Source organism: Peromyscus maniculatus, chromosome 4 (genome assembly GCF_049852395.1).
Source record: "Peromyscus maniculatus bairdii isolate BWxNUB_F1_BW_parent chromosome 4, HU_Pman_BW_mat_3.1, whole genome shotgun sequence".
In the NCBI taxonomy this organism is placed as follows: domain Eukaryota; kingdom Metazoa; phylum Chordata; class Mammalia; order Rodentia; family Cricetidae; genus Peromyscus; species Peromyscus maniculatus.
In genome coordinates this window covers 87479671-87503511 of record NC_134855.1, presented here as the reverse complement: position 1 = coordinate 87503511, position 23841 = coordinate 87479671, and the positions used below count along the sequence as shown (strand labels likewise).

Genomic DNA, 23841 nt, shown 5'->3' with positions numbered 1-23841 from the left:
ATATATTATGATAATACAGATAAGTCAGAATTGTCTTTCTGTATTTATTGAGATCTTTTCTATCATTAAATACATTTATGTGATGTATTGCATATATTGGCTTGTATATGATGAATCATCCTTGCGTTTCCAAAATGAGGCCAACTTTATACTGATAAATTAAATTTTGTGTCTTTCTTTGTGGTCCTTTGTTTGATTATAGTGGTTCATTGGGAATTTCATACAAGATATTTGGTCATATCCTGTTCCTCTGACTCCTCTAAGCTTCACTCTCCTCCTCTTCCCACCCAGCTTTGTTTATTATTCATTTTTTAGCCTATCAGATACTGTTTCTGCAGTTCCTTCCTTATTTCTGCTTCAAGACTAGTTTTGGATCTCTGTGTTAATCTCCATCTACTGCCAATAGATTCCTCTTAGAAAAAGATTGAGGGATACACGAATATATAGGTATAATAAAAAGTTTAAATCTGTGACCCTATACTGGAATATATATTAATAGATTTTTCCCCAGGACCTATGACCTGTTTGGTCATAGGTAGCCACTGGTCATTTTAGAGGATAGCCACACATTCAAGAATTTTTGTGCAACACAAATAGATTTGATAAAATTAAAGAAAAAAAAAAGAACACAAAGGTGAGTGTGTAAAGAAAAGGGATGTATCTGGGAAGAGTTGATGGGATCAATATCATCAAATATATTGTGCAACATTATCAAAGATCATGTAAAAATAAAGAGTTGGGAAGTTTAATGAATAAAAACTTCACACACACACACACACACACACACACACACACACACACATACAGCCATATAAATGTAAGTTTAAGCAAATATCCTTTTGGCAACTGCCTATTCCCAGCCCTTGGAAAGACTATATTTTATTTGCTCTTTAAAAATCTCTATGCTCTATAGTATGAACACATGTCATCTGACTTTTTTTGATGGAGCAGGAAGACAGGAAGACTGGGGAGCTAAGTGGAGTCTGGAGCCAGAGCCCAATGAAACTGAGGTACTAACTCACAATATCCAAGTTATAGAACTACCCAAGTGGCTGGTGCTTTTCAGATGAATGAAAATGGAGACACATATATGCACTTAATTGAATAATACTGAGTCATAAAAGACTATAAGTAACATTAAGATGAATGCAAATAAGTTACCTCATAAATTAAGAAAAATATATCAGAAACAGAAAGTGCCACACATTTTCTTTCATATACAAAACTCTATAACAGCAATAAAAAGATCAGAAAACAGATAAAGGATTTTAATTCAACAACTAAAATATTTAAACCTAAATTAAAAATAAAACTAGGAGATTATAATTTAAAAACTAAAATTTTGATCTTTCATACAAATAGAGCAATTCATAGAAGAGAAATAAATTATCAAAAATCATATGAAAGGGAAATAAATGATAAGATTTATTAGTATCTAATAGCAAAACTTAATCAGAAATTACTAATTTTCTTAAAACATGCAATTGATTTTATTAAACATTATGGAAGAATGGATATCAATTGTTGAAAATTTCTTTCACAAAAGGAGGTACAAGTTGAGACTCTTGACCATTTCAAATGGAGAAATAATAACTATAGACATTACAAAAATTTGAAACAAATTTTGTCTATTGGCAAAAAATATTTAATAAAGTAATAGCTTAGTAAATTCAGTAAGTATGCAAACTGTAGCCATGGCCAACTGCTAGATTTATTCTAACCATGCAAGGCTGAATTAGTGTTTTTCAATGAATTAATGCAGTTCTTTATATCAATATTGTTGCATCAATTGATTCATCAAATGATTATGTACATTTTGTTTGTGGTGAAGTTCAACCTCTCATGATAAAAAAAAAATGTCGTAGCAAGTTAAAAACAGGGCAAATATAGCACAATGTGTTTCAAGAACTAAGCTCTGATATGTAGTATCATTCACTCTTGTTATAAGTGCCATGACTGTTCAAGGTATTCTCTAACTAAAGGTGCTGTGTGAACTGGATAATTGCATACAAAGGCAATTACATGAATAAACTTACTAGTAGTTTAAAATAATGATTAGTTAATCATTTTAATATCCATCTCTTTTCATCAATGATATCTACTATTTAAGTAAACAATGAAATGTCATTAATTGAAATTCCTGAATATTTTGCTGTTATGCTACTAGATGGAATTATCTTTGTTTTTCACTCGATTGTTGTTCAACATTTACCCTTTGAGTCAACAGGGCTATAATAGTGGAATTCCCATGATAAAAGTCTTAGGGACTCAGCTCACCAGCCTTCAAGTGGCCAAAAACTCCACACAGTACCAAAGAGAGGACACTTCTTAAGAGATTCAATAATACTAGAAATAAGGATTTCTATTGCCTTTATTCTCATTAATCAGGTAAGTTGAGATGCTGCAATTAGTCAATAGCCTACTAAAGTTAGCAGTTATTTTTCTGGTGTAAGTAATGGATAAGTCTCAGGTCACAACAATAAAACTTTTTATTCTTTATTGTTATTTTTATTTAAAAAAGCATTTATTGAACCTTTACTTAAACTGGACTTCCACAGAGAAGTCAAAATTTTGACTCCTTACTCTTATCCTGTTTCTATCTTGCTTTGCTCAGTACCGATTGTATTTCTGCAAAGATTAGCTAAGGTTTTGGAAACTTGCTTTTACTTGATATTCTTCAGTTCTGCCATAGGAATATAATAATCTCTAGAGTAGCAATTGATAATTCTTCTGGAATCAGTTTTGAGTAGCTTTAAGATGGAAGGCACATCTTCATTATCAATAAAATGGTATCATCAATTATCCTTATATTTATATTATTGTCTATCTCAAACTTAATTTACCATGGATCAGGATTTATTAATAAGATACACTCCCTGCTTTTGAGATGCTCATGGACTTGGTATAGCTCCAAGAGAATATTCATTGTAAATTATGCTATGGAATATGAAATATAACATATTTACAAGCATGATGTAAGGGCATGGAGGACGGCTATCTAGTCCATAATTAAGTAAAAAGGCATTCTTGATGAATTGACATAGGAGAGAGTTTTTGCAATAAGACATAACCTGCTAAATAAAAACATTAAGTGATCTTTTAAATAAAACAAGGAAACATTTACAGCCATAAAGGAGCAAAAGGTGTTTGAGACAGATGAGGCAGAGGCTGGGGAGATAGAAGGATTACAAGAACTTTTCTGGCACACAAAAAGTGAGAGCAGTGAGTGGAGCAGAGAAGCATCAAGAAATTTTCCACTGGTGTGCTTGTCAACTGCATCTCCTTTAGTGTTTATGGAATTCCCTCTGCTTGTTTCTATTTTCTCCTGTTTCTTTCTGCTTGCTTTTCATGTCCCATCTCCTCTCTTCTCTATTTGCTTTTCATCTACTTCCTTATTAGTATCAGCTGGCTAAGAATAGGTATATTTTAGGGAAAACTAACAATGGATTGCTCACAAACTTGAACTTAATATTAGTGATAAAACTCTTGCTGAGAATTCTCTTTGTTAATGGAATTGTGATATTTTATGAGAAAACCAGTGTTTTAATATTGGTAATCTTTGTCATAATTTCTAAAGTTTGTTTGAATGACTCTGACATTACTATATTGAATTTGTAGAGCTGTTTATCTTGATTCTATTCTGTTGTAAAATAATCCACTTTTAACTTGACAGCATATAACTTCGTTTTAGCCATCTGAATAACACATAAGTATAAATGTGGGGAGGTAAAAGCAAATGGGAGCTTACATTTCCAGATTATTGAATGATGGTACTTAATATACATTCTAGAATATTATTTCTCTTTCAAATAAAAATTTTCCTATTACTAATTTTACTTAATACCCTCCAATCTTCAAATTGGAAATATTTCCAGATTTACATATGTAAAATGACTTAGTCTAATAACTTCAATCTATTCCATTGCATATATGCACAATTATGTAGGTAATAGGTTTGTACTATTCAACATTAATAATATTCATGATATAGGATGTATAATAAACATTACTTACTTATGCACAAAACTTGTGTTGTCATTTGTTTTCTAGAAGTCAACCTGGTGTCTCATCTTAATTAATGTTTTCAACTTATAAATCAAGAGTGTAAGAAAATTTTTGTTCTGAAACATTGATAATACTGAGAATTATTTCTCATCTATATTTTATCACTCTTTGTTGATCTTTTTCTTGACTATTTTGATTGTTAAACTAAAAGCTACCAAACTACTAATGACTTATAAGGTTGATTGTTAATAAGCCTACTGGCCTTTGCATGCCTGTTTTGTGAGTTCTCTGCACATACTTTCTTTCTCCTTAAAATTAGATCTACTCCTTCCAGCATGATTACTTTGATTCTTCATTAATAATAGTAGTAAAATTGTGATAGTTTTCCAAGCCATAGTCAAAAAGTAGCAAAGAACAGTTTGACATAAAAAGAAAGTCAGAGTAAACTAGTCAGTTGCCCAATCATTTAGAAACAAACAATAAACCTAGTAGTATTGCTTTCTGTTAGTGTTTGTGCATATAGTGGGCGTGTTTGTTCATGTGTGTGTCCACGTCTGTGAGCATGCAAGAGAACAATGATGGTTGTTGTTCCTCAAATGGCACATACCTTGATTTTGTTTGAGTATGTATGAGAGAGACAAGGTTTCTCACTGGCCTGAGGCTCACAAATTTGGTTAGACTGGGTTAGTCAGTAAGGTTTAGGGATGTGCTTGTGTGCATACTGGAATTACAAACTCACATCACTATGCTTGAATTTTTAACCTGGGTTCCTGGGTGAAATTAGAACCTCATGCTTACACAATAAGCACTTTACTAGCTGAACCATCTCTGCAGCCCTGACTTTTGGTCTTGGTGCTTTTCTATGCCTATTCTTTGGAAATACAGTATGTATAACTTTGCACTTCTAAATGTGCATGCCTTGGTTTCCTCACAATGAATGATTACAAGTTTTAGGCCTAACTAAAGCTCCCTTGATGGGAAAAATATATTGTCATTCAATTCTGTGATTATGCCTTTACTCCTTGCTTAGATTCTGTGAATTTGAATTATAAAGATTTACCTGTTACACAAAAATGTATATACCATGAATGATTTGACAAAAAGTATATATAATTTCATATTGTATATTATTCAAATTAGGGTTAACCTATATATATGCTCACATATTTGTCATAACTTTGTTGGAAAAATGCTATTTTTCTCTTCTGGGTCAGTATCAAATTGATCACTGATTTCAGCTCTAATGTTCCCTGGTGACTATCTGTTTAATAATCACTAAGTGGTCTTTTTTTTTTTAACCTCTGCAGTGTTTTGTTTTGCTTTAATATCTATTCCTACATTCTGACCATCATGATGCCTCTTCTTGTATGGTTTTGCTGCACAGAACTCTATTTCTGACTCCAGTGAGTTCCTGGTGTTTGCATCAATATATTCTATTTTGTGAGTATGCAGTATAAGGATTTATTCTTGTGAATACCAGCTTATTAAAAAATTACACATAGGAGAGGAAGTGGCATAAAAATTGAAAATGAGTCATTGTCAGTGCTGAGTCTAGAAGGAGCAAGGTAGTTGAATTACAAGGGGGAAACAATGGCAGTCAGTCATGTGTAAGTTAAACATAAATTGTTTGATTGAGTTGCCTAAAAATTAAGTAGTTAATAAGACAGAAAAAGTAAATTAATATATTATGTAATATATATTTTGGAAGATGCAGATATGTCAATTTTGTATGGTTTAAACTATTAAATGCATCTAGGGTAGCATAGAAATAAGCAACTAACAGGTAAGCATGAGAGAATCATCCTCTGTTTTTCTTAGACATGTAGCTCTTAAATACAAGCTTCTTAGGTATTTTGTCTAGTGACAATTTTCATTAAAAATACATTATTCACCACTTTATATAATATTGATTTTCATTCCTTGTAGTTGCTTTAACATTCTTTTGAAGGTGTCTGTTAAAGAAATTATATCAAGTTACATTCCAATTGACAGCGTATGAAACTGTCTTTCCCCCTCACTGCCGTATTTATAGAACTTCATCAGATTATGAAGAATTTGATAACAAGTGAAAATTAATAAAATTTACTCTTTTGTTTATGTTTTCTCAGATAGTACAAAAGTCGATTTACCATTTGTATGGTGACTAAGAGACTGTTCTTAGGATAAAACAGCAAAGTTCTTTAACACAAATGCTTGCTTTACTCTGATGTACTTCCCTTGTTTCAAGGTCATTGCAGAGGACATTTCAAACCCTTTACACTCTAATTCCTCTTCAGTCAGATGGCACTGATATAAACCAACCATTCTCCTATGCTTTTTCTTCATCTTAGTCATCAAGGTTTTGTGTTTAAAGTTGTTCACGCTTAAAGTATTCAATGTGTCTGCAATTCTGCCAGAAACAGGATCACCGTCTTACCAAAGGACACAACATAGTATTTGGGATACAGTATATATTCATAATGGATATTGGAAGAATAGAGACATTAATTCTTCAAAATATGTTCTGTCATGAAGAAATGTTTTTATTAATACATATTTTGAAACAATTTATGTTTATTTCTTTCAATAGATATTTATTTTAAATTATACTTTTTAATATAAAATCATTTTATTGTAATGAGTTCACAAATAAAATATTTCACTGCTAGGTTATTATTTTATTATTTCTGGTAACTGCTTTGCTTGTTTTGTTTTGAGTATTGTAGATAACTCAAGAAAGATCCAATGAATGAAGCAAATTACTCTGAAGTATCTGAGTTTATATTCCTGGGATTATCAATCTACAGACCAACACAATGTTTCCTCTTTGTGTTTTCTACAATATCATATGCAACCATTTTTCTGGGGAATTTCTCAGTTGTGCTTACAGTTGTCCTTGACCCTCATTTACATTCACCCATGTACCTCCTTTTAGCTAATCTTTCATTTGTTGACTTATGTTTTTCTACCTCAACTGTTCCTAAGTTGATTTCTGATCTGTACTCCAGTCATAATACCATTTCATTCCAGGGCTGTATCTTCCAGATGTTTGTCCTTCATGTCCTGGGGGGATGTGAGATGGTGTTGCTGGTAGCCATGGCCTGGGACAGATATGTGGCCATATGCAAGCCCCTTCACTACCTGACCATCATGAGCCCACGAATGTGCCTTTTGCTTGTGATTGGTGCATGGGTTATTGGTCTCATTCACTCAGTGGCTCAGTTAGCTTTTGTTGTCCATTTGCCTTTTTGTGGTTCGAATGAGATAGATAGTTTTTACTGTGACCTTCCTAGGTTCATCAAACTGGCCTGCATAGACACCTACAGAATGGAGTTCTTGGTTACTGCTGACAGTGGATTAATTTCTGTCACTACCTTTTTCTTATTGATTGTCTCCTACATCTTCATACTGTTCACTGTACGGAAACAGTCCTTGGGCAGTTTGTCTAAGGCCCTCTCTACACTTTCTGCTCACATCTCTGTGGTGGTTTTGTTCTTTGGACCATGCATCTTCGTGTACATATGGCCATTTCCTAATGTCCCAGTGGATAAGTTTCTTGCCATTCTGGACTTCATGATTACGCCCATCCTGAACCCTGTCATTTATACACTGAGAAACAAAGACATGAAGGTGGCAATGAAGAGACTGAGTAAACAACTCCTGAGTATGAAAAGGGTCTCCTAAGCTCCTCACAAGAATATACAACCTGAACTGAGTCTACCAGGTCAACCCTGGTACTCGGGGGAGACCTTGATCTGGAGGAGGTGGGAATGGGGGGTGGGCTGGGGGGAGGGGTGGGCGAGAGGGGGAGAACAGGGGAATCTGTGGCTATTATGTTGAACTGAATGGTGTTGTAAAATAATAATAATAATAAAAAAAGGGGGAAAAAAGAATATACAACCTGAATACTGTATTATAAACACAAATGTTAAATGATGTCCTCCACTTTGACACGATTTATTATTTCTTCTCTAACTGCTTGATAAACTTGAATAATTTATTTCAAATTGAAGATGAAATGATCATATCTATTGGTTATAAGCCATATATTATTACATATTTATTGCTTGGTTATTATTTATATATCACTTTTTTGTTATTCAGTGGTCACATATTTACTAGCTATTATGAAATACATATTTTAGACTATATAAAAAGCACTAATGGAAATGAAAGTTAAAAATTATCCATTGTTTTCACACCTGAACAGTTCATCACTGCCTTCCAGACATTTCTGGTACTTTTTCCTATTTGGAGCTAAGTTTAATCAAAGCTAGCAGCAAACTCAAAATTCTCCTGCATTAGCCTCCTGAGCACTAGGATTAAAATGTGCACCATCACGTCTTGTTTGCTTGCTTTTCACTGTGTGTATGTGTGGTGAATGAATGAATGGTGAGATTATATGGTGTGGGTGAAGGTCAGCAGGAAGAAGAGATAGGTGTATTCTGGAATCTTGTGGGAAACCTAGTGAAAGGGGTGTGGAGAGAAGGAAGTAAGGTAGAAAGAAAGATGGACTTTCCAGGGGTGCATTTGAATGATGAACTAATGTAAGAGCTGGGTTGGGCTGCTGCTCCTGGGGAGAAGAATGGGGTTGAGAAGGGGGTAGTGAAAAATGGAAGAGGAAGAAAAAGAACTTAAGGTTGTATGAATAATGGAGGGATAGAAGAGGGAGAGAGAAGAAGGGAAGAGGAAAGGAGAGCAAAGTGTAGAAGGGGAGTAAGGAGCTAGATCTCAGACTGAGAGATGGAAGCTGAGGAGGAATATTGTTTGCAGTGAGGGTAATATGGATATTTAATGGAACACAGACTTGTTTTCCTGAAGAAAGATGGCCAGAAGTGGCTTGTACATTCACAATGAACACCCTTAAACTCTAGGGATGTTAGCAGTGCAGGAGGCCCGCTCTTGCGCATGCACACCAATGTTTACCTGTGTTGCTTGGCAACCTGGAGTCCAGCAACTGTATCTAGGGGTGTCATAAGCTATTTCCCCCACCATACAGTTTTAGTGGGGGAGCTTGTGGGCGTATCTTGATTTTTCCATAATTCTGAGTTGGGGAATTAGTGGGCCAAAGGACAAATACTGAGCTAATTCTGAGTTGGGGAATTAGTGGGCTAAAGGACAAATACTAGGGAAAATCCGAAGGTCAGGGCCAGGCGGTGAGGCCAGTAAGTATCTTCAGTCATGAAGAACTTGGTTCATGGAATTAAGGAAAAGACACCTATGGGTTTCTGCGATGTCCCAGGAAAAAACTTGTTGGACTTTTTACGGGATATGAAAAGCATTTGTGCAAACGAAGCCAGATACAAACCTCGCAAAAAGATCCACCAGGCTGCAAGTGAAGGTGATATCAAGAAACTGCAGAGAATGATAAACCTTGGGAAACACAGCGTGCATGACAGAGACTTTAAGGAAAGGTAACAGCGCTTATGAGCTGGTTGGAGGGGCCTGTGTGGAGGATGTGATATGGCCTCTGATATATTCAAAGACCAGAATAGGGGACCCAGTAGGAGGGGACGGCCTCTCTGTGTTCTGTCTTCTCTGGATCCTCAGTACTGTCTCCAGACTTACACCCGGGCTAGAGGTCTCTAGTCCAGATTGTCCCATCCTGCCTACAAATTTATCCTGATAAATCATGAATTTACCATGTAATTTATTCACCATTGATAACATGAACATCTATTATGTAGCATTCCTATTGTACTATTCTTAAAACAATGCTGCTTTGCTCCTCTAAGCAAATTTAAATACAATTTAGAGTCCTTGAAATTAATAATACTTAAACATATCAGAAGAATTATTATCATATAATTTTAAGTACTTGAAATCTTGTTTGCTGAGCAGAAGGGATAGTGATTAAATTGAGATGTTGAGTGCAGGGAGCTATTCTAGACATTTTGCATTTCCCATTGATGCATCACAATGGTATTCTGTGAGATAACTACTGTTTTTGATACTTGCTTTACTGATGAGAGAATTGATTCATAGGAAGTCTAAGTTTGTAGCAAAGTTTAAGTTATAATTAAACCTATGGTGATTTAAACTCAATGCCATGCTTTTTCTCTAAACCTGCTCCTGGTTGGATGGTATTGAACACTGGCAGATTAATTTCTAAGCATGAAAGAGGCCATGTGCTCAGTTCATAGCACCACACAAAATACACCATCAAAAATGTTGTTTTTACCAGTATAGTGAGTAATACAAGCTAATAAATATTTCCATTTTTTTACAAGGACTTATTTGTTCAGAAGTTAGAAGAAACACATATCATCCAATGTTTATGAGTCATTTAATATTTTTTGATTACATGAGTAATTGTAAATTTTAAGATAGTGTTCTAGAAATTCTTTAAAACTTTCTCATTTCCATAGGACTGCTTTGCATTTTGCTTGCATCTATGGCAGGGAAGAAGTAGTAAATGTTCTACTGAGAAATAATTGTGATATTGATGCTGTTGACAGGAACTCCATCACACCTCTGATGAAGGTATGTATATCTGTCCAAATCTAGCATAACACAGACTTAATTTAAATGATTTTAGAACAAACTTGCCCCATGAACATGTCACTACTTGGTGAACTCTATGTGATGATCATATTGAATTCATTGAACAAGCAATCTCTTTCTTGGTATAATCCCTAGGCTGTACAAAACTGGTCATATGGGTGCATGTGTACATTGTTGAAGCACGGTGCTAATCCCAATCATATGGACAAAAATGGCAATACTTCTCTTCACTATGCTGTGTCTGAAGACAATCAGAAGCTGGTTGAATATTTGCTTAAATACAATGCAGACATGGAACAAAAGAACAAGGTATAATTCACAGCATTGTAGTCCCCAAAATAATCTGAAATACATGTGTGTTAATAGCAATACACATAGGATTAACTTACTTGAATGAAAATACTTTGAAATAGCTTAATTGTTTAAGCATATGACTTGAAATAGAGAATGTGACTTACTTTGAACGAAGTGTTAGAGTCTAGAACTTTCCTGCATAGAGGAGTAGTATTAGTGAAACACTATGTGAAAGGATAAATAAAAAGGAAGACAGTAGTGGGTATATTTTGGAGGGTCCTGCCAAGGTATGCCACTAAGCAAACAGGCCGTGCATTACAGACTTAGTGCAAGGTTTACTGGTGAAGGAAGAGAGTGGAGATTGGAAGGCCATGTCAGCATGGGGACTTGAAAGAGGCAGACAGACAAGAGGAAGAAGAAAAGCAAGGGAGAGAAGAAAAGGCAAAAGAGGAAAGAAGAAAAAAGAGTAGCAAGAAACGAGAGAGATGAGAGACAAGAAAAGTAAAGAGGCAAAAGAGAGCGAGCTGAGCCTGGAGGGCACTTTTAAGGGTGCACATGTCACTTAGCTGATGGGGGAAAGGCAGCTGGAGACAGGTGATGATGTAACTCCTTTTTGTGGCTGAGGCAGCCTGCTGCTGGTCCAGAAACTATGTTTGCTATATTTATTCAAGGTAAAGCTTCTCTTTTTATGATTTTTTTCCACTAAAATTTGTTTCTAACCTGTGCGAAGTAACAGAACTGTAGAGCAAAAGTTCCCTTGCTAAATAAACTATTTTAAATCTCAAGTGAAACAAAAGAATTTTGGCAAATTTTAAATCTTATTGCTGTTGACAAATAATATCAAATGATATATTTCTCTGTGTGAAGATTAAATCAAGAATACAGAACAAGAATCTGAACAGAAATATGAAGGCCCACTTGGAACTTGGGCAATTGGAGGCATACATGAAGAATTATTACTATTTTCAACTTATTATTTTAATGAACATTTTTCATTTATTTTGATCACATTCTTTACCATCACCCAACTCCTTCCATATCCCCACCAATCCCCCTTCTTAACTGTTCAGCTTCATGACCCCTTTCACAAAAAAGCAAAGCCACCACCACCAACCAAAAAAAAAAAAACAAAAATCAAAACTAAGAGAATTATTTTGGAATGAGTTTACAGGTTTTGCTACTGTGTTTTCTGTTTTAGGAGTGTTCATTCTTCATTTGTTGAAGTTACTGAGCTACAAACATGCCTGTAGTTCAATCTGAGGAGTAAGTAGTGAGTAGGTGGTGGATATGTGAAAAAAGACGAAAGATCACAGAATGCACTGGTGTATTTCCCTTTTTTTGAAGATATGACTACCTTTTAGGTCAAAAACTAACCTCTGTTTTCCAATCTAGGATGCCTGGATTGGGAGAAGGAGAAGATGGAACCGACATTTTTTCATATTGAAATGAAATGTAACCCTAGCAGCTTGTCCCCTGTCTGTTCCCATCAAAGGAAACTAAGAAGTTTTCAGTGACTGAGTCCTTTCTCTTTTCAGTGATAAGAACAAATGGTGAAGGGAATTAGACATGTGGGTTAGACATGAGACTGAAATTCTTAGTTCTGGATTGTGTGTCCCGATGACCTCAGGAGAAGTTTGAATATCTGTATTACAAGTAGAGTTTTCTATGCAGAGTTTGAATCTTTAAATCTAATTAGTCATGGACAAAGGCATTTACAAAATTTATTTCCTTGAAATTCTGAAAGAGTTCCTGAATAAACATTGAATGTGTGGATGCTAGATCTCAAAATCCTAAGGAACTCTGGAAGAGCCATGGTTTGACTCCTATAATCTTAGTCCTACTTTCTTCTTTTACTATTTTTATGTTTGGGAAAAAAAAATAGTAACAATGGTGAAGATTAGCTTATAACACTTCTTGCTTTAAGACAACAATAATTTGCCGGGCGGTGGTGGCGCATGCCTTAAATCCCAGCACTCGGGAGGCAGAGCCAGGCGGATCGCTGTGAGTTTGAGGCCAGCCTGGGCTACTACCAAGTGAGCTCCAGGAAAGGCACAAAACTACGCAGAGAAACCCTGTCTCGAAAAACCAAAAAAAAAAAAAAAAAAAAAAGACAACAATAATTCATTACTTTTAAAAGATATTGAAAATAATAAGAAGCTAGACTTTTAAGAATTCTATGTATTATTAGTATTCAGGTAAACAGATCCCAGACTAGTAATTGCAAGTTTTCTTTCCTATATTGAAAGAGTAGCGAATCACAACCTTGACATTTGAGCCATTACTGTGTGGCTTGGTAAGTTTATAAAGCCTGGGTGTCATATCCTAACAATTGTAAACACTGCAAAAACAGTGAGTTAAAGACAGTGTTGAAAATCAACTGAATGATTTTGATTTAACACTAATGCTTCATTCCATCAACATTAGGGGAAAACAGAGTGCAAGTGAAGTATAAATTAACAAAAGTTTGAAAATTTCTGGGTCGATGTTGAGTTATATGTCCTTTGGGCTAAATATCATTTTTATAAAATGTGTTAGATGATTTCACAAGTAAAAAATGGTTTATACAAACGCATTGGAGGAAACACTCACTGGAAAGGTAAAAACCTCAGAAGCTATGGACTCAGTATGGTCCACAGATAACAGTAGTTTCCTCTAACAACTAAGCACACTGCTGAGCCTCAAGATATTCATGCAGAAACCTGCTTATCAAATTGCTCTTAAAGAGGTGAAGAGAGCAATTACATGACTCCATATATTAAATGCTAAGGTAGAAGGAAATGTTTGTAGAACAAACACAGTTTTAAAGTCATCTATGGAAGTGATGAGCAGGTTTCATGTGTCGCATGTAAATAGTTGTAGGGCATTTCAAGGAGAAGGAATGTGCAGGGGCCTGCAAGGAAGAAGCTGCTTATTCACTTTAGCAAGGCTTTGTATTCAAAGGACTGTTTAAGGCTCCATTAAGTTGAAGATTACAATGATTTTGGATTACAGATTCTTTTGTTTTGTTTTGCAGGATGGCTTTACACCACTTTTACTGGCTCTCAAGGAAAACAAAATGGAGATGGCGAAATTTTTAGTAAAGAAGGGGGCAAATATACATGTATTTGATAAGATGAAAAGGTACAGTTGTTTGAATTTTTTCAATAAAAATGTGCGACATACTGAAATAACAATCTTACGACCAAGAAATATCAACTTGATGGAAAGAAGACTAACTTACAGGGATTCAGGGATCAGGTATCAATTAGTCATCAGTCTAATTAGTTGGGTAAGCAAAGCAATAAATTGAGGTGAGCAACACAAATCATTTATAAGTTTCATATCCCCTTATTATAATTATTGATGCTTCTTATTTGATATTTTGTTTGATTGGACAACTGATATTATGGTAGATTAATGGGTTTTCAGTTTGGTTTTACTAATTTTTTAAGAAGTCTAAACTTTTTGATTAACTTTGATTCATAACAAAACTCAATCATTTTGTACTGTTGTTCCTTGCTCTTATATGCTTATCCTATAAAATGCCCTATTATTCATAAAAAGAGTTGACAATCACAGTCTATTAGATGACTCTTGCCTTTCAATTCCCTTTGTTTGAGAAATAATGAGGTTAGAATATCCTATGATGACTAAGAATTGTTATTTCAGGATGCTGCTCAACTCTACCCCCTTTTGTCCTGTACAACTGGTATTGATGTGTTTATATTTACATAGAGTTGGGAAAGCAAAGTAAATTCACTTTATTAGTAGAAACATTATGAAGCTAAGTAATAGGTGGGTAGATGCAGATTCATAGATGACTTGGTTTAAATATCAGCTACCTAGCTGCTAGGTGTCTGAACTGCTAGTGTTACATATCATCAAATATGAAAAGAAGGATAATACCTTGTAAAGGTTTACATGAGATCATTTATGTAAAATTTAGGGCAGTGCATAGGACAGGTTATCCTCATTACTAACTGTAACTATAATGAATTTATTATTAACAGAGTATTTTATAATGTTGTTATAGTTTAAATAATGAAAATACCTTTCAATTATCTGATGGTTATCTGATTAGTAATTATATGTTACAGCAAACTAAAGAAAATGGAAACATCTTTGTTTAGGTCCTTATCTACTTAAGAAGAATAACTTTTATACACTTATATTCTATCAAAGTCGATGAATCTAAGAATTCTACTAAGAAGATACAAAACACTGCCAGAGGCTTCCTATCCATTTTCTTATTTTATCTTTGCACACCAAATATAAAGTTGGATTTTTGTAACAAATAATATTTATGTGTATAAAAAGGACAATTCCAAACAGACAAGCAAGATATTAAATTTGTAAAATATACCCAAGTATTAACAGTTTTAATTAAGTTATCTAATAATGAAGCTATTCTGTGTTATTTCAGAAACACACTCTTATATGCCATAAGATGGGATTCAACAGATATGGTCAGTCTATTTCTGGATGAAGGCATTGACTTTTTCGTTAAAGATGTGTTTGGATGGACTGCGTTACGCTATGCTATTGAAGGCACAAGTAAAGGGTAGGTGTTTGCACTATAATGCTAGCAAACACTAACTTGCAGTTCAAATTAATCCCAAAGTCTTCATCTTCCTCTCATAATGTATTATTGTTGACTCTAGGTTGTTTTGGAATAACAGTGAATATCCAGTATGCAAAATGCATACCATTAGAATTAGAAATGAAGAAGTGTTTCTTTATCTCATGATTTGGTTTTGTATTGCTGAAGACTGAACCAAGTGCCTCATTTGTGCTGGGCAGTTCTGTAAATGAACTAAATCTCTGTGTAGAACTTTCTGGAACTTAGAAATTATGGACCCTAACATTTTCCATTTCATCCAATTATAAACCCTATACTTTATATATTCAGATGTTTCATATTCTAATTAGCTGTTTTAGTCTTCAATTACAGTGTTGCAGAAAATTGTGTTTCTTCCTCTGGGGGGCTTTCTTCTATATATTATTTTTGAATCTTGAAAAATGTACAGGTTTCCGGATTCCTTAATTCCCAGGAGGAATACTCTCTTTCACAAGACAGGTGGAGCAAGAAGAGGACATCTAGTCCTTCTTTTGTTTTTATGATTCTGTTGCTGCACTGTTGCTAGTCACACTTGTCCTGGAGATCAGTAGAGCCTGACCTCTATGACGAGGCTGCCTTTGTTGAATCAGTTCTCTAACGATTTATGGCAGTTCACATTTACACTGAAAAGTTACAATATATTAATTGAGCTGTTAGTCCCAAAGTGACAGTGCTTTCCTTTGGCTGCTGGGCGTTTCAGCTTGTGCCACACACATTGCTACCTATTTGACCATTCTCAGTTATTCAGAACCTTCCATGGATCCACATGTCATTTTAACCCTAGACCTTTTTTGTTTATTAACTGTGAAGAGTTTGTTCATCTCTTTTGGTAGAAAATGTGACTAGGGATCATTGTAAGCTGTCATGAATGTTTAAATCATGTTTCAGGGAATATCACAAATCTTTATTCAGTACTACTAGAACCAGACCCCTTTGCATTTTGTGCAGCATCCTTTCCTAGGTGCTATGAGAGCCAATATTATCATTCTCTGAGTGAGTATTTGTCAGCCTTAGTCTGTATTTAAGAGACCTCATTCACATTATGTTCCAATGGAATCCATGGGTAGGATAGGATTTTATCTTGGAAGGAATTTGGACACAAACAGACCAATCAATCTTTCTAACAAGGATCTGCAGGTTCAGAGCTTGATTCGGTACAGGAAGACTGGAAGTAATTAAGTGAAATTTTGTAAAGTGTTAGTTTTAAGTTTTTGGTCATTGTGTGTTTGATAATAGCAAACAATCATTTTATTTAGTGGAAAGAAATCCCATGATAAAAAGCTTATATTTTCAAGTTGTTAAATAGCTCATTTTTCCCCAAATGATAAGACAAAATTACATTGATAGCTGTAATTTAGAGGGCTTATGATGTTAAATTCTAATTATCAAGTCATGAAGCTTAAAGTCTCCTGGAGGAAGGGTGTCAAGGAGTGATCATTTAGATCAGATTGACCTGTAAGATGGTCAGTGGGGAACTTTCTTGATTGTTGATAGATGTGGGAAGACCCAGCCTAGGAGTAGCATCATTTCCTAGGCAGGAGTCTGTTGTGGAATATTAATTTAAGGTGTGTTACCTTTGTTTATGCTGTGAAACATTTGTTTTAATGATGCAAAGTTGTGTTGCATTCTTTTATGTTGCATTTGTTTAACTCTGTGAACCTGTGTTACTTTGCCTGTCTAAAACACCTGATGGTCTAATAAAGAGCTGATTGTCCAATAGTTAGGCAGGAGAAAGGACAGGTGGGGCTGGCAGGCAGGGAGAACAAATGGGAGGAGAAATCTGGGAAAGAAAAGATAAGGGAAAGACAGAGAAGGAGAAAGATGCTAGGAACCAGCCACCCAGCCGCAGAGCCAGCCATGGAATAAGAGTGAAAGTAAGAATAACAGAAGTTAGAAAAGGGAAAAGCCCAGAGGCAAAAGGTAGATGGAATAATTTAAGAAAAGCTGGATAGAAACAAGCCAAGCTAGGGCCAGGCATTTGTAAGAAAGAAGAAGCTTCTGTGTGTGATTTATTTGGGAGCTTGGTGGCAGGCTCCCTAAAGAGCTAAGAGCAAAAGAGTAAAGGAAACCACCAACAATAATATTCCTGAATTGTATAAGAATAGTGTATGTGAGGAACGTGCATTGCATTCCCTTGTTTATGCTCTTGATTGTGGATATGATGCAACTACCTACTTTAAGTTCCTGCTGTCTCAACCTTGCTGTAATAATGATTACCATTGTGAGTCAAAGTAAGTCCTTCTTCCCCTAATTTTCTTTTGCCAGGCTGTTTTATCACAGCAACAGAACTGAAATTAGAAAAAGATTTCATGTTTTCTAGATAGCTATAATAACTGAATATAAGCTGTGAAAAGAAATAATACATTGGGCTTTACTCAAGTATGGTAATGCCTTTGATATTGTCTGCAGTATTCTGGAAAATTCAACATAGCATAAAGATGTTTTTCATATCAATACTAAAATAGAATTTTTTTTTCACTCGGCAGTAGTCGAAAGATTCTTATGGACTATGAAATAAAGTTACATATTAAAAATAAAGATGGCAATCCAGGTAAGTCATATGACAATGAGAAGTGAATATTAAACTCATGATTATCGCACAACCAATATAAACCAACACTGTTATTACATGTTTTCTAAGCATATACAATTGAAACTTCTTCCCTTATTTTCAGTATTTTAATTTAGGCAACAGCACTCACATTTGTTGCTCTAATTTTAAGTTATCTCCCATTAAAGGTTGTCTTTTTGATATGTAGTTATAGTAACCTCACTGAACATATTTATTTTTTTGTCTATGTTGAGACATTATTTCAGTTATCCTGTCATGGCTTCTATCTTACCGTGTAGTTGAGGTTGGTTTTAAACTCCTGATTCAAACTGTCTTAACTTCTCAGTTGAGGTTAGAGGCATGCAGTGCACACTCAGCAGCTTTCTTTAATAAATTATTAAATTGATATTACAAACAGATGAGCAGTTTCTTTCCTGAGTTAAATTCCAGCTAAAGTGTCTTCATTCCTAATGGCACATGATTTATGTTTTCCTGTATCTGTTAGTATTGCAAAGCTTCAAGTTTCAATTCTTAATTAGGCTCTCTATTTGTCTTCATTGTCTCTGTCATGGTAGAGAATAGGATGTATAAACAACCCCATCATATATATATATATATATATATATATATATATATATATATATGTGTGTGTGTGTGTGTGTGTGTGTGTGTGTGTGTGTATGTAGAGAGAATATCATTCAGAATGTGAAATTTGTTATCCAAAAATCAAATTGCTGGCTTGTTTTTATTTAAACAAATAAAATCAGCAAATATTATAAACATATAACTCCTGACTTTATTGGCATAAGACTATATCAGAACTATGCATAACATAGAATGTATATGTAAATGTACATTCCTATATGAGCTTCTAATTTGTAGAAAACTTTTAAAGACCCATGCTACTGGAATTGCAACTGAAACTTGAAGCCTTCCTGAAGAAACTTTAATATTATTATATAATATTATTGGATATAATAATATTCATTATTAAGTAGATGCTGTTCTGGAAAACAATGAACATGGCAGATGAAGACATATACTAGAGTGTAAGAAAAAAACAAGTAACATGTTTCATAAGAAGAGAGTTTATATTTGTAGTGGAGTAGTAGTCAGGTGGGAAATTTGTACTGAAATAAATCCTTGTGAATATGGACAAGAATGTGAACATGAAGCTGCCAACTAAAGGAGAGAGATAGAGATACGCATAGAATTCTATCAGGATGACAAATGGGAAAAAAATGTACAGTGATAACATGTTTTCCATTGGAGGCTTAGCAACAAGGAGTTGCCAGAAAGCTGGAAGAAACAGAGATGTCAATACAGTCATTGTTTCCCCACTTCATATGTAAAGTAAAATCCGCAAGCAAAAATCTGTTGTAGTATACACATTTAATTAGAGATATCTGCAAAATTCCATCCTTATTAGTCCCTGCTATGAGTGTTTAAAGTTCTCTCTGAATTGATAACAACCTACCTGTCTGTGTTGTTTAATGTTAGAATAGCTTTATTTAAACATATCCCTAAAAAATCTATAAAAATCTATCAGTTTATACTACTAGGTTTCTTTACAATTCTTCTGATCTGTAGCAGCTGCTACAAAGTTTGCATTGAAAAATTTCATACATCTTGAAACCTCTTTTCATTTTTCTACTTTGGACAATAAGTATATCTGTCATTGCATATTCTCTAAATAATTAATATTGTATTAAAGCTAATTAATTTATAAGTATTTTCTAAAATTAACATTTGTAAATTTTTTTGTTTTCTGTGGAATGAAAATAACATTTATGAATTTTGAAGTCTGTTCTTCATTTAATATGTACTTGGGCTAGTCTTTTATTTACAAATATATCTCATCTGTACTTCACTGTCTTTTTTTTTTTTTTTTTTTTTTTTTTTTTTTTTTTTTGGTTTTTTCGAGACAGGGTTTCTCTGTGTAGCTTTGCGCCTTTCCTGGAGCTCACTTGGTAGCCCAGGCTGGCCTCGAACTCACAGGGATCCGCCTGGCTCTGCCTCCCGAGTGCTGGGATTAAAGGCGTGCGCCACCACGCCCGGCATACTTCACTGTCTTATTTACATAGATAGAGACTCACTGAGGATTAAAGTTAGATATTAATGATGAAAGGTGTTTGATCATTTTTTTCAAATCTCTTGGTTTTGATTTCTTGTTTCTTTAATTTTCTATGTAATTAATATTAAAAAGGATTGTGAGGTTTTCTGGGAAATGGATTAGAACATTTTTATCTAGCTAGTCTTTGATATATATATATATTTTTTTAACAGCACATGCTTAAGCAGTCCCAGCCCAAGGGTATTTACTATAGTAAATTTGAAAAATATAGAAGAGCCAGAAACCAAGTAAACATGGAGAAGCAAGGTAAGAGCATTGCATTATACCGAGAGCTTCTTTGACAATGAAGGAGCCAAGTGTCCCTCTACACAAAAGAAAATCAGTTATGAAACATTTATGAATTTATAAATTTATATTAAGTGACAATTATTTGTATATCTCAAATCAAACCCAGGTTCAGTAGATGGCAAGAAATCATAAAAATCCAAGCAGAAATGAATGAAATATAAATAAAGGAAGAGTGGGGATATCAGGGTTTTATTCATTTTATGAGTGCTAAGACATAAGGAATAGTGAAGTCATGGAAATGATGATTAGGAAAGGTAGAGGGATGAGAATTACATGAAGGAAAATGAGGTAGGTATGTATAGGGGATACTGTAATACCCATTTATTTAGAAAAAGAAGTCTCAGAGTATTAAATATGTGGGGTAACTATAAATGAACCTGCTAGTACCGCTACGTGTTTCAGAGGCACAAGTAAATATCACTCTGCTTTTTTGTGATGTGCTCCTCAATTCTTAGGAAGACAAAAAGGATACAAGAACCAGGCCATACAGAGCTACTTTTTACATTACTTGAGCATAATTATGTATGATCTTCTCTACATAGTTTTGATACAGTGTCATACATTGTAACTACTTCTCAAAATATTACCACACAGGATAGAATACAGAAAAATACACATAGATTTAAGTTCATTAAGAGAATATCAATTTGAAAACATACAGACACTGCTTCAGAGAATGTTTTAAAAACAGAGGTGATGATCCAGAGGAATAGAAAAAGAGACAGACTACAACTTACATAAACTTGGAGTTAATGCTGAGGACATAGGAGAGAACTCATTTCAAAAACCCTATATTACCACTGTTGCATAGATGACCATTAATGAGATGGAATGAGGTAAATGTTAAAAGCCTCTGTCACTCACTCCCTGTCTACAAACGCGGTACAGCAACTATTGGGGTTATTAGAATCTTAAATCTCAAATATTCACAGGGGCAAAGCAAGCTCAGATACTCTGATCTTGAGTAAGACCTAGCTAGGGAGCCTCTGTGGGTCCCCACAGTGGTTATTAAATTGGCATGAATTTAAAATGTTAGATATAATTAAGCATTTATAATTTTATACCTGCATTTCCTCTTTGAAAGCTTAGTTATCTTTTTCGTGATTTTAGTTTGATAAACAAACAAAAACACACTCACCCATTTTATGAAGTTAAAATCTGTTTATTCTAGCTGGGTGGTGGTGCACAGACCTTTAATCCTAGCACTCAGGGGGGCAGAGCTCAGTGGATCTCTCTGAGTTCAAGGCCACCCTGGTCTACAGAGTGAGATCCATGACAGGCACCAAAACTACATAGAGAAACTCTGTCTCAAAAAAAAAAAAAAAAAAAAAAAAAAAAAAAAAAAAAACACAAAACCTATTCTACATATTGTTGGTGGTCTATGCCTGTATCTGAGACAAGCGATTCCTTTATCAAGGGTCTTGAGGGATCCTGTATAGGAAGAACTTGTGTATTTAGTTATATGTGTGCTTTAATTGCACTTGATAATCCATTCTGTGAGTTGTCTACTAGAAGTGATTTGAGTTCTAGTTTGTATTCTATCACAGTGCCTCTGGTCATTCACAGTATCTGGTATTTATATGCTGGGATTTATATGCTACAATTTGGTGAACTGCATCCTCTTGTCTTTTCCTAACCTGCAAATCTGTTTGACAAGCACACGCCTTTAATCCCAGCACTCGGAAGGCAGAGGCAGGCAGATCTTTGTGAGTTTGAGGCCAGCCTGGTCTACAGAGCGAAAGCCAGGAAAGGCACAAAGCTACACAGAGAAACCCTGTCTCGAAAAAACAAAAAAATTAACAAACAAAAATATCCAGTGACTTTCACAAACATTTATTACCTCCATCATGTTCATCGTTCCTTTTTGGTTCATTTGATTTTTATCATTTTAATTTGATATTTTCCCTTCCAATTAATAGTTAGTTATGGTTTTGGCACTTAGTTTGTGTACTTATTTAGCATCAGGAGTGGGAAATTGTCTCGAGGGCATTTCACATGCTATCCATATCCTTAACCATTGAACTAAAAACACTACTCATTATTTAGTTTCTCTGTGACCTGGTTACCCATAAGAAGCACATGTTCCTGAAAATGCAAATGAATTCCATCAACATAGGTGCAATGAAAAGAAAGGTCAATTTGAAAACATACAACTTACTCATTCTATGCAGTACAGTCATATCCTATTTGATAATATAATGACAGTGTGTTGTCACAAAGGGATCTCGTTTATATTGACACTCATCAATTGATGTTTTTTCTGTATTGTTTTCTAATCAAATTCCAGGAGATATTTTTAAAGCATTCTGTGAATTAAAGATTACATCATTGCTATAGATGTTTATTTACCTCAATATTATTTTTCTCCATTTTCATTCATGCCACTCACAGTCAGTGTTATCCTCACATTAGAGGGTCTGCTCAGCTGCACAGACCATCAGCCTCTATCATATATCATTGTCCATACTTTAGGTATTCATGAAAATGTCACTATACAAATTATTTTGACATATCATCAATGTTTTAGGTATAGATACATTTTTATTGATTGTTTTGGGCACAAAAAGTAGTGTCTAATATTATGACAGTTTCATGAATATCTAATATTATTGTTTTTATTCTCTGTGTTGTTTGGAAGCCTTGAAATTCCTCCATGATTTCTACATGTTTTATTTTTTATATTTTACTTTTGTTTTTTGCTATTTTCTATGACTTGACTGTTTGCTCTTAACTCTTTCTCATCTGTTGTATATTTCCAAATTGATTTGCTTCTCATTTAATATTTCTCTACCTACCTTACTACTACATTTTGACTTATATCTTTACTGTAATTCATAATTTATACTTTTGTCTATTTTTGTTTAATATTCTCTTTTCAATTTATTTTCAGTTATACTAAGTATTTTTCTTTTTTGTTGATACCTGACTGTGTAGATGAACATTTAGCATATGTTCATGTTTGAACATGGAACACTTTATGATATGGGTTGTGTATAGAAGTTCTTGTTATTGTGTGTATTTTTTACATCAGTAAATCTCCATTGGAAGTATAAGCTTAACTGAGCCTCAAAATAAGAAAACCAAAAATGTATTTCATAATAACTTATTTTATCTGTTGTTGCAAAGACTTCTAGTATAGAAATGTTATTTCTAGTTTATTTTAACTATATAAATATTGATTGATTTCAGCAGAAGCAGATATACATAAAAAATCTCAAAGGAAATGAGAGTACTCAGTTATATGTATGTATTGTTAAATTTGAATTTCCATTTATTATATATTTTTATAAACAATGTACACAGGCTAAATTATGTCTTCTTCTAGAATGCATCATCATGAATAGCATTAAGATTAAACTTTTATTTTAAAACATTTAACTAGTTAGGAATATTGAATTTTCTCAGCTATTATCTACACTAACTCAGAGCTAAAAATTTCTCAGATATTTGTTCCTAATATTTTTTTCTTATTATCCCTTGTATGTCCCT

The 23841-nt window shown here is 34.2% G+C and overlaps 2 protein-coding genes across 2 annotated transcripts in view; both read left to right on the top strand.

Moving 5' to 3' along the window:
- The first annotated feature begins 6729 nt into the window (after positions 1-6729).
- LOC102927116 (olfactory receptor 4F6-like) lies at positions 6730-7684 on the top strand. Its single transcript, XM_076570268.1, has one exon. It carries the CDS (start codon positions 6730-6732, stop codon positions 7666-7668), a length of 939 nt encoding a protein of 312 aa, XP_076426383.1. The 3' UTR covers positions 7669-7684.
- Positions 7685-8793: 1109 nt separating this feature from the next.
- The window catches only part of LOC143272953 (uncharacterized), a 28895-nt gene continuing 13847 nt past the window's right edge, over positions 8794-23841 (top strand). Inside the window, exons 1-6 of the mRNA XM_076570269.1 lie at positions 8794-9398; positions 10353-10467; positions 10624-10797; positions 13796-13902; positions 15185-15322; positions 17866-17930. Of these exons, the coding sequence (XP_076426384.1) occupies positions 9166-9398; positions 10353-10467; positions 10624-10797; positions 13796-13902; positions 15185-15322; positions 17866-17930 (832 nt within the window). The 5' untranslated portion in view covers positions 8794-9165. The remainder of the gene's footprint in view (positions 9399-10352; positions 10468-10623; positions 10798-13795; positions 13903-15184; positions 15323-17865; positions 17931-23841) is intronic.